This window comes from Triturus cristatus, chromosome 9, assembly GCF_964204655.1.
Source record: "Triturus cristatus chromosome 9, aTriCri1.1, whole genome shotgun sequence".
Lineage (NCBI taxonomy): Eukaryota > Metazoa > Chordata > Amphibia > Caudata > Salamandridae > Triturus > Triturus cristatus.
Window position 1 is genome coordinate 1,227,193,496 of NC_140592.1, and position 12,264 is coordinate 1,227,205,759.

Here is a 12,264-nt window from a genome sequence, read left to right on the forward strand (position 1 = left end):
CGCACTGACGTTAGATTTCTGCGGAGAAATTTTCCGCGCCACAACGCGGAGCCATCACAAACAAAACTGTGAGAGTATGGGAACAGTGTGTGAAAAAGCAGTGAAACCGAAAGGGAAGAAGCGAATGGTGAGGAACAGCACCATTGGGGAAAGTGCCAAGCACTGCATTACTGAAAGTCATGGAAAGGAATGAGCAGAGCACCGGTCTTAGAAGCAACCCTGCAAAGCAAAGGCGATATCCTTCCTGGAGGCAGAAAAAACATGTGAAAAATGTTGTGGCAGACGACAGAAAGTCTTCAACCACAATCTATAACAGTGAAGGAGAACAAGTCCGGAACAGACGAGTAACGACAAATCACCCCAAGACAACACCATCAAGGAGTGTCGTATCCCCTGTAAAAAGCTATGGGATGAGGAGCAGCTGAGAGAAGATTATGAGTAGGCCCCATGCTGGAATAACCAGGGTGTAGGGATGCAGAAGTACACATGAACCTACCATCCAATTACCAGAAAAGAAGGAGTGGAACAAAGAAACAAAACGAAACATCCTGCCAGGGAAGAAGTGAAAGAGGGCACCCACAGAAGACAAAGTCACCCAGAGGGAGTCGAGTGCAGAAGACCAAACTGAAGGGTCCTCGCAGAATGGGGAAGAAGGGCGGGCCGTGAAGGAATCTGCGGCTAGAATCGTCTCTACCAGATACATTGTTACCGAAGGTAAGAAACTTGTACATCTGATAGAGACTACTAGCCGCAGATTCCTTAACATAGAATAGATACCATAGCCATACCCAGAGGGGAGGAGGGTCTGCGAGAGAACCTCACCAGCTGGGAAGAACATAGGGCCCCAACTGGGCATCTGTCATGGGGACAGGAAGGAAGGCCCAGCCCCCACCAAGCAGAAGCAAGCAAGAACAATGAGAAGGGAAGGCCAGGATATCACAAGCCTACCCGAGGGGCAAAGGGCGTCTGCTATAAAACCCGAAGGGACAGACGGCACCAAGAGAGTACCAGAGGAAGAAAATAACCTTGACATTCTGATTTCCCCTCCTATTCCCCTTATTTGGACAGATCATTCAGCAGTCTGTTTTTCTATTAAAACCAAGTCCCCTTCATCTCAAAACGGACCAACCTCCCCTATCTCAACACGAGACTGGAAAAACATCGATATCTCTCATCTTGCTTCTATACTGACCGATGGCATCAATACAATGGAACCGGATCCGTCACTAGCTTCTAGTAACTACCTCAACATCCTGGACACGGCATGCTCCAAATTGGCACCTCCCAAAACCTCTCATCGCAATAGAAAATCTCCTTCTGCCCCATGGTTCTCTGAATCCCTACGTCTACAAAGACAACATTGTAGAAATTTGGAAAGACACTGGCACAGGCACTACAACCCTATTGACAAAATTTCATATAAAAGCGCCCTATCCAAATACAAAGACCTCATCGCCTCAGAAAAAACGATCTACTATACTTCCCAAATTAATCAGGCTCAAAACTCTGCAAGAAAATTGTTTCAAGTGGTTAATCATCTCTCAAACCCCCCTGTTCCCCCTTCTGATACGTCTCAATCCCTCTGCAACTCCCTCGCAGATTTCTTTATGGACAAAGTCACTTCTATCTTTTCAGCTTTTTTCTTCACGAATCTTCTTCAACCAGCATAGTTAAACAATCTCCAGCCATCAACGCTCCCTCCTTCTGTAACTTCAAATCAGTCTCTGAGGAACAAGTCTCTCGTCTAATCTCCAACACCAAATCAGGATCACCCCTAGACCCATGTCCACCTTCCATCCTCAACCTCATCCCTGATGCCATCTCCCCCGCCTTGACCAACATTTGTAATACTATGTTCACTACGGGCTCATATCCCACTGTTTGGAAAATAGCCATCATCAAGCCTCTCTTGAAAAAACCCACCCTTGATCCTGCTTCCCCATCCAGCTACAGACCCATTGCATGTCTTCCTTTCCCTGCAAAAATATTTGAATAAGTAATGAATATACAGCTTTCCAAATTCATTGATGAAAATAACTTACTGGACGACACTCAATTTGGATTTAGGCAGGGACACGGAACCGAGACAGCCTTAATAAAAGCAGCTGACGAAATAAGAATGACATTAGACAAAGGCGGCGCGGCAGTATTAATACTGCTTGATCTATCTGCAGCTTTCGACACGGTCGATCATGCCACTCTGATCGACCGTGTCTCAGCAATCGGCATCCAGAACAATGCCAAAGAACTTCTCCCCTCCTTTCTGGCCAATCGTTCACAGGCTGTAAAACTGGGCCCTTTCTTCTCCCACACGTTCTCCCTTCCATGCGGTGTACCACAGGGCTCCTCGCTAAGTCCGACCCTGTTTAATATCTATGTTTCGGACTTAGCGAGGGTGATTAAGTCCTACGGCATTAGTCTCACAACCTATGCCGATGACACCCAGCTGGTTCTATCTGTACATAATGATGGACTTACAGTTGCAGCAAACTTTCAAGAGGAAATGCTCGCCATCAGCTCCTGGATGTCTTCAAACTGTCTAAAATTGAACTCTGAAAAGACAGAGGTTATGACATTCGGGCAATTGGAACCTGACTGGTCCCCCCTATGGTGGTCCAACGAGATGGGATCTCCACCAGAATCTGTCACTAAGGTCCGCAACCTCGGAGTCATATTCGATGACAGACTGCTCTTCCACCACCACGTCAACTCGGTAGTCTCCACCTCCTTCTTCACTCTGAAGAAAATCAAGAAGCTTCTTCCCTACCTCCCCACTTCAGCTGGTAAAACTCTGATCAGCACCCTCGTTTTTGCCAGAACGGACTATTGTAATGCCCTCCTTCTCAATGCACAGGAAAAAGTTCTTAATAGGCTTCAGTTGGTGCAGAATGCCTCAGCCAGAATCTTATTGGGCATTCCCAAGTTCACCTCCATCACTCCTCACATAAGACAGCTTCATTGGCTTCCTGTCAGGAGCCGTACACAATTTAAGGCACTGTGTATTGCCTACAAAGCCATCAACAACTCAGGCCCGCAGTTTCTTAAAGATGCCCTTCGTCCTCTCGAAAACTCCAGAACTCTTCGCTCATCCTCAGCTCATCTGCTCAATGTCCAACGCACAAGGAAAGCCTACTGGGGTGACAGATGCTTTGTGATTTCCACAGATAGACTATGGAATTCACTCCCTTTTACCATCAAAACTGCCCCCACTCTCCTTAGTTTTAGGAAGAAATTAAAAACCTGGCTTTCCCAACATTAAGATCTGCTATAGCCATCATCTGATCAGTTAAGCGCCGAGACACCCCTGGGTATTTGCGTGCTATAAAAATTGCTAAAACATAAACATAAAAGAACCACCTAAAAAATCCAAGGAGAAGAAGTGGAACGGTGGCAGAACCTGCCTCAGGAGAACACACACACAGCGAAGGGGACAGCCGAACAGGCATCAGCCCGAGGCAGGGGACAAGGCTCCACAGCCGAAAAGCGCATACGTGAGAAGGAAAACACAGTTGCGCAAAGCCCCAGCAAAGCAAGGGGCAGGAGTACACGAGCACACGCCGAGGCCCACGGAGGTGGACAAGAACGACCAGGTGTGCGCAGCAGCCGCTGGTAAATACTATGAAGTATTGTGCCCAGAACAGCCGAGCGCAAGACGAAGATAGAGGCAAAGGAACCCCAGAACAGTCCCCAGAGAAGGACCGTCCCGGTGGCACCACCCAGCCCACGAAGAGAAGTGGGACCGGCCAGAAGAGAAAGAGGAGAATATGTAGTACAGACCAAAGCCGTCAACCAGAACAGAGGAGAACACGAGGAAAATCCTAGCCCCCCTGGAACACAAGGCAGAGGACCAGGCTGAAACGTCGAAAAATAAGGTGGAAGCACCAAGACACGATGCCGTAGACGGCATGGCAAGTCGGTCTGGCGATCTAGAGGCTGAAGAGGGAAGGCAAAACGCACAGAAGCAGATAGCCCTCAGGAACAAAGGGCAAAAACGTACGACAGACAACCCCTGTAGAGGAAGGATAGAAATACCAGCGGACACTGAGCAAGACAGAACCTGGAGCAGCGCAAACTGCGCCAAAGTAGAAGAAAAAAGACCGCACTAAGTGGTACACCGGGACACCAGGAAACGTGAGGAACCCGAGAAGGCATCCACACCCGCCCAGCAAAGGACAAAGCTATACAATAGCCAACAAGTACCCCACATAGGGTATGACACGCCCCCAAAGCAAGAGGGGAACACCTCTTAGGAAAACCCGCAGCAGAGGTCAAGAACATAAAAGACCTGTGGATATCACCCCAGGTGGCTTACCAATCAGCCAAAAAATACACAGATGGTCCAACCTGAGGACCTATACGGCTTCACTAACAGCCAAAAATCACACACCACACAAAAAACTGAAGGGCTGTACCAGCAGCCAAAAGTACAGAGGGGCCAACTTAAGGGCCCTGAAGCCAGTCCAAGCCACACACAGCACCCAGACGGGCCAACCGAAACACTAGGCCCAAAGAGAAGGGCAGGAGAAACGCCTCTCAAAAGACACCGGAGGACCGACAAGCCAAAGCTTATGGAGGGGGAGGAGGACGGAGACCCGCAAGGAGTCGTTGAATAGCGGAGTCTGCATGGGTGTTAAATAAAAGAACCCCATCAAAAGGCAGGTCAACAAGACGCACCCGAATATTCCTAGAACAGGCGCTATCCCGCAACCAAGCGTGGCGGCAGAGGGCCACTGAACTCGCCATAACGCAGGGGAGAGAATCAGAGACATCCAAGGCCAACAAACAATAAATGCAGCTAACTAAAGACCATCCTGCACATGGTGCCGCAGATCAGTGCAGGCACCTTCGTGGCAGGTGCCAGACAGAAGGGACTCCGCAGAATCCCATTGGTCGGAGGTAGCTCTGGCCAACACACAAAGCGTGTTGAGCGCGTGCAGAGCAGCACTAGTGGAAGCGAAAATGTTACGCCCCCTGGAGTCCAACCACCAGGCCTCCCGTGATGGAGAGAGCAACACTGAAGGCACGGAAGGAAAAGCAGACTGTAGGACAGGGCCCTGTGCAGAAGGGTGGGAAAAAAGGCAGACTGGATCCTGCGGGGCAGGACGGTGGCGGTGGAGGAGCGGCTGCAGCACCGGGTCCCCCGTAGCAGGGTGCCCCCAGAAGAGAGTTGTGGAGCGAAGCCTCAAATGGAAGAAGCGTCTCCCCTCCACCAGAGCCCTGCTGGAGAACCTACAATAAGTGGTACGTTGGAAGTGGAGCGACCCGGTTGCCCATTTGCAAAATGCCGGCGGCAGTGGAGATGGCCCGGACAAAGGCCACACTCGCCTCCGTAGGGCGATGTGGGGAAGAGAGCAACTCTTCCGTGGGCGAGGGCTGCAAACTAAGCCGCTCGTCCCCGTGCCCTGCTGGAGGAAGAAACGGCCAGCCCCGGTAGGACGGAAGACCCACGGATGAGTGAGGGGCCTGAGGGGTCACCGGAGAAGGCGGAGAAGCCTGCGGAGCAATCAACTGCAAGGGCTGTGGACGCTGAGACGGTGTAGAACTCGCCTTGGAAGCCGCCGGGGAAAAGGCAACGACGCGGCGGCCAGTCTCCGGTGAAGAGGAGACAAGGAGACGACAATCCTTCGGAGAGAAAGGGGTATCCGGAGAAGAGTCGACGATCCGACATCGGGACGGCGCCGGGGAGTCCGCCATGGGCACCGGTGTGTCCTCGATCGGCGACGAAGTATCCACCAGGGGTGCTGAGTTGACCTTCACCACCACGTGCCTCATAGGAGAAAGGGACGGGGTCGGAGTCGAAGCGTCAATGAACGGTGCCGAAAAGGCACCGGATCGACCTCCAATGAGGCAGCCGCCTGCGCAGAGGGCCGAGAGGGGCTCGAGGAGGCGCCCCAGGTCCCGGCCACCGCCCGCAGGGCCTCCAGGGCCGGGGAGGAAAGCCATCGGTGCCAGAAAGGCGTCGGCTCGGCCTCCAGGAAGACAGCCGCCTGCCCAGAGGACCGAGGGGGACTCGGGGATGAGCCAAGAGTCCCGGCGACCTCCTGCAACACCACAGGAGTACCAAACATGATGGCTATGGCCTCTTTCTGGTGTTGCATTTCATCTGCTGTGGCTGCTCGCTGAGACAGGGGGTCAAGTGGAAGCACTTCGGGATGTTACTGCATGGATCCGAAGTTGAAAGGTACCCGGTGTGTCAAGCGACTCCAAACTGTGGAGCAGCAGGACTTCAGCGACCCATGTTTGGACTTCTTGTGCAAATTAAGTGACTTACCTGAATTCCTGCATCCCAATATGGAGCGGTCGCGAGATTCACCCCTAGGGTAAGACTGTGTTCCTGCTCTTGACCTTGACCAGGACCGGGACCGCTTTCACAACTTCTTCTGGAGTTCGGCGATGCGAGTTTGCCTATGGTCTTGAAATGCCTTTCAGTTACTTTTGCACAATAATGGATGACAATGTGTTGTGTTAGGTGCTGCGGCACCAGAGGTAGACATTCTGGGGGCGTAACGGTGCATGACCCGCAAGAGATTCTGAAGGTTTTTCATGCCTTCTATTCGGATCTGTATACAAAGCAAGGGCCTGTTGATCTTCCCCTGGATTTAGGACTCTCCCCCTGCCATGGGAACAGCTGGGCTGTGAGGATACTGAGATCTTAGATAGACCTTTTACTAGTGAGGAGTTGGAAGAAGCCCTGAGCACCAAGGCAGGTGGTAAGGCCGCTGGTCCTGATAAACTTCCTATGGAAGTGTATAAAGTTTTTTTTCAAGACCTTAAGGAAGACATGCTGGTCACGTTTCAGGCAGCTCGTTTGGGGGTCGCCCCTCGAAACTGGCAGGAGGCTAATATAATCATTTTTATGAAGAAGGACAAGCCCGCTGGACTTCCCGGGTCATACCGCCCAATTTCGCTGGTTAACTGCGATGGCAAGCTCTATGCGAAGATGGTTGCTAGCAGGCTGGCGAAGATCGTGTCTCCCCTGGTTTCGATACGTCAACATGGCTTCATTCCAGGGCGGGGGACAGTTAATCACATCAACCGAGTTGTGACCCTTCTCGACATCGCGCAGGACGAGTCTAGGACTCTGGGACTTGTCCTGCTCGATGCCGAGAAGGCGTTTCATCGTGTGGCCTGGAACTTTCTATGGGGGGTTTTACAACGCATGGGATTTGGTCAAGGGTTTATCCGGGCCCTGAAGGTTCTGTATCGGTCTCCTACAGCCAAGATTTGTACAGTGGGGTGCAGCTCTAAGGATATCTCGATATCCAGAGGTACGCGACAGGGGTGCCTGTGCTCCTTGCTCCTGTTCGCGTCAGGCTACAAGGTAAATACAACTAAAACCCAAATTATCTGCACAGACCGCACTCGGGTCAGTGATGATAGAGTAGTCGAGGAAGCTACCTATTTGGGCATCAAAATTAGACCTTGCCTAAAGGAATTAGTCCAGGTCAACTGGGACCTTATTTTGGGCAAGACTAAAGCAGCATTGGAGAGTTGGGAGGGCTTGCACCTCTCCCTAGTCGGTAGATCTAATCTTTTGAAAATGGTGGTTTTGCCCAGGGTGACGTATTTTTTTAGTGCAGTGCCCCTAGGGATACCTAATCCTCAGATTCAACACCTTCAATCACTCTGCGCTAGGTATCTCTGGGCTCCAGGGAAACCTTGGAGAGCAGCTCGTTTTATGACTCTTCCTTTGGACAGGGGTGGTTGGGCAGTACCAGACTTCTTTTTCTATCATATAGCCTGTCTGTTGGCCAATATGCGTATTTTATTGTCTGGGGAAGAAATTAGCAACCCGGCGGAGGCACCTTCCATTTATCAGAGGGTTCTTGGCCCTGAAACATATAATTCTCTGTTCAGTAGGCTCGATGGTAGCTATTATAAAAGGACTCGTTTTAAAGTTCTGGGGGCTGCTTATGGGGTATGGAACATCCTCAGAAGAATTTTTCATATCCCTAAGGTGTATTTTTATACACCAATGTCGGCGGATCTAATATTGCCCTCTATATTTTGGGATCACATTGTCTTGGAATGGAGATTGAAAGGTAGCATACGACTGGGGGATTTTTTTTCATCAGTTGGGGTGTGTGTTCCCTTTTCTAATCTAAGGGATAAATATAAAATACCGACTACACAGTACTTTAAGTTCCTACAGATCCGTGATTTTCTAAGTAAGCATGCCCCAGCTTCAACCCCTTATAGAATAGTCGATGCTATGAGCCGTAAGGAAAGGATAGGGTCCTTGTATCAAATACTGCTAGCAAGCAGGGCTGATGACCTTGATAAAGTTAATCTTAGGTGGAGAGATGCTTTGGGAGTCAATATGGTTTCTGTTGAAAGTTCGATTAACATTGCTCGGAGAGTTTGTCTTGCTGCGTCACTGAGGGCGCAGCATTATAAAACGGTTTTCAATCTCTACCGCACTCCAGCCGTAATGATGAAATGGGGTGGTGCTGGGAATAGTTTAAATGATGGGAAATGTTTTCGCTGCAGGACAGACAATGCTGATATTTTGCATATATTTTTTTTATGTCCTAAGTTATGTCAGTTTTTGGGTCATATTGAAAGATTTTTGTCATTAGTTACTGAAAACCCGGTCCGAATTTCAGCTAGTATGATGCTATTAGGGACAGGGGAGGAACTAAGTGATGATCAACCCTTGTTTAAATTTCGTTATTTAATTTTTATTGCGACAGCAGTAGCACGACTTTGTATAGCTGCTTCTTGGCTGCAGGCAGAGGCACCTCCTTTCGAAATGTGACGTGCTAAGTTTTATAATATCTTAAATTTAGAAGTTTGGTCTTACCATTTGGAAAGCCATGATCGATCACATTGGGGAGTAGTATCTCTTCTGTGTTTATCTTTTTTACTTGGTGTAATGGCTTGTGAACAAATGTACCTTATTTTGTCATGTTATCATGTTTTCTTTTCTATTTGTATAGTCTTTTGATACTGTGGTTTAAAAAAAAAAAATACAAATAAAGGAAACTGCTTTAAAGTTTTAGGATCCAGTCTGGCGCACAGGAAAATTCACAAGGGGAGGAAAATCATTTTTCTCACGGTTAAATTAAAAAATAAATTCCACCCCAAAGAAAAGGAATAAAACAATATTATGCATTAATAAATATTAAAAGTAATGTACAGAATTAATTAAAGTGATTTAATTATATAAAATTAAAATATAGTCCATTTTTTTAATTCAAAAAGGCTGTTATTTTATAATTAAATAATAAATATAAGTATATTTATATATATATACACACACACACACACATATATACATATATATTCACATTCAATTATATTTCTTTTATGTTTAACTATTTTAAACAATTTAAACAATTAAAAATTATTTCCTTTTGGGTTTTATTGTAAGTCTCTACCTCCATTCATTTCCATAGGCCGGTATTGCAGTGCCAGTGGTCAGCCATCTGTGCTGCTGGACTTACTTTTGCTCTGAGCTGGAGTAATTTACCGCCGTTTTTGGATCCTTTTTTGGATGTAGTAACTTTGGAAGGGCAATTTGTGAATAGCAATGGGCTTACTGTTTTGTGGGTGAGTGTACAACCCTCTCAAACCCCCTCCTTACTCATCCCTATACCCCTCCCCTTTAGTAATAAATATTCCTCATTTTCCAGGCACTTTGCCCTGTTTCTTCCACATTTAATAGTAAAACATATACTTGTTTGTGCGGATCTTCCGCTGTCAGGGTGAAAATCTCCTCACAGTGAGATAGGACAGGCTGAGGGGAAACCTCCACATGTACGTTTGTGAATAGCTTTTTGCTGTATGTTCTATAGTAGTACAACTGTAGAACTACAATATATACTACAAACTGTAGTTTATTTATAGGCCCCTACGTCTTTTCTTCTTTTGAAAATTAACAGAGGTCTCAACAAACGTACTTGTTGAAGCAGTGATGGCCCGAATCACAGAGCCTTTTCTGAAAGCAGTCATGTGTTAGTTTAATGATAATAATAATCCATACTAATAAAGCACAAACATATCGCCCCTTAAGGTTTCAAGGCGCTGGGGGCTGTCGGGGATATTAAGTGAGCTATTGCCCAGAGTCACATAATGCTGAGCTGAGCTGCCTTCGGGGATTGAACCGTGATCCCCGCGCTCTGGAGTCAGCCGCTCAGGGCACTGCGCGGCACCTCTTCTTAAGTTTCGACTTAGACCCTCAGTCTAAGAGCAGCACTATTTGGGTACATTAAATCACCTGGGGAAATAAAGATGTCGCATATTATGGTTTTTCACCCATTGCAGTTTTACTTCCCTATTCCCGCAGATCAGAATACCACACAGTGCAATAATACTGACTGTTTTTCTCATTGTGAGCTGGAAATCTAAGAAATGTGTACTTTTTTTACTAGAACAAATCTCTGGGAAAAATATCCTGGTCAATACAAAAACTTGTTTGAGCTCATTCTACATAACTGGCCAATTTGCACTGATGCTCTTACTCAAGCAAGAACCCTTTTTTGCGAATTAAACCCTGTTTTCATCCAGTTATCAGAAATATCTGTGTTTGCATAACTTTATACAAATCAAGTGTGAATAACGGTTGTCTAGCACTATACTCTCCAGCAAAGGGACATTCCCCTCTAAACCTCACTGCTTGCATAACTTCAAGCAGCTCATCTGGCTCATACAATGCCACTACACTCTGCTAATGAGCTTTGCCATCATTATCTTACCACCCATACCTTTCCACATAGATGTTCTTTCCAGTACCCAGGGAGTAAAGACTGCACAGGATCCGGTAGCATGACACCTGCACGTCGTCCACTACAAAAAACAAAATAAGTTTTACTTAATGTTTTATATCGAAACATATGCACAGCTGCTCAATGTACTCTAGGTTCAGAAGAAAATTATTTCTGTGATAAAATTCCCAAATGATACATTTCAAAGACAAGCTCTACAAGTCCATAATTTCCTCACACATCATCTTCCATTGCTTTATCTACCATAGCTGCATCTCCCAATGCCATGCCTCTCAGTGATGCTTAGCTCAATGCCACATCTTACTGCCCTACATATTTCATCTGCCAAGGCTTCATCTTTGAACACCACATCTCCTGCTTCTAGATCTATGAATTCCAAAATCAAATTTTTAATTTCTACTTATCTCATGACTCCCATTCCATATCTACATCTCTCAATCCTATATACCCAAAACCCATTCCACTCTTCACTGTCCCATCCAAAGATTAAAGATTTCAACATACATCTCCACATGCTCGTGCCTGCAATGCAGTATCTTTTGGTTGTGTTTGGGGAGGACCATGGGGTGCATCAAAAACTCGATGTACCAGTACTGCCTTCGGCCACACTGAGGCAATAAGATTAATGGTACGGTGATCCACCTTAACCTTTCTCAGTACCCTTGTGATCAGGAGAAAAGGAGGAATGACATAAGTAAAGGCACTGGATCATTAGGGCCAAAAGGCATTGCCCTTGGTTCCTGGTTGTCAAAACATGTTGGCATAGTTCCAGCATTTCTAACTGCTCCAGGTTCTGGAGTCCAGAGTGGGGTGATGCCATATGTAGAAGATATCAGCCACTTGATCCTGGTGGAGTTCCCACCGATGGTTCTGGCTAGCTGGTAAATGTTCCAGGGTGATGTTGCAAATAGAGGCTGGCATCTCGCTCCTCCTTGCTTGGAGATGCAAAATATCAATGTCATGTTTGCTATCCCGCTGTAACCCACCTGGTCTGCCAATTTCAGGAGGAACTATTGTAGGCCAAGTATTATGGTACAAAGCTCCAAAATATTAATATAGATCCTATTTTCTGTATCCGACTAGAAGCCCCGGTCGAGAGCTCCTGCATGTGACCCTCCCAGCCATCCATGGAAGCATCCATCATTGGCACCATTCTGTTTGCTGAAGGATGAAATGAAAGGCCTCCTTTGAGATATGCATGAAAACATCAACATTGCAGTGCCTGCTTCAATCTTCTTGTGACATGAACAGTGTTATCCCATTGATTGTCCAGTTGCTTCTATTGTTTGTCCAGTTTTGTTGGACAGATCGCATAGCAAGAGAGGGCCTACCTAGTTGCAGTCTCCCAAATCAATATCCATACACAAAAGGGCAACCAGGCGAAAAAGAAGGAACCCGCTTGGAAGGCCTACTGGGAAATCCAAAGATTTTGGAATAGATGCGTCACCCACTCAATAGTAGCTTGCTTCATCATTGGCGCCTATCCAAACCCTGGTAGGATAGTATCAACAGGGCGGACTTAACCACGAATGGGAGT

At 47.1% G+C, this 12,264-nt stretch overlaps 1 protein-coding gene across 4 annotated transcripts in view; it reads right to left on the bottom strand.

Annotated features, from left to right (window-relative positions):
* The window catches only part of RYR3 (ryanodine receptor 3), a 2,047,168-nt gene that overhangs the window by 640,184 nt on the left and 1,394,720 nt on the right, over positions 1–12,264 (bottom strand). For all 4 annotated transcript variants that reach the window (XM_085627314.1, XM_085627313.1, XM_085627312.1 and 1 more), the window contains one exon: positions 10,707–10,788. In XM_085627314.1, the coding sequence (XP_085483440.1) occupies positions 10,707–10,788 (82 nt within the window). The remainder of the gene's footprint in view (positions 1–10,706; positions 10,789–12,264) is intronic.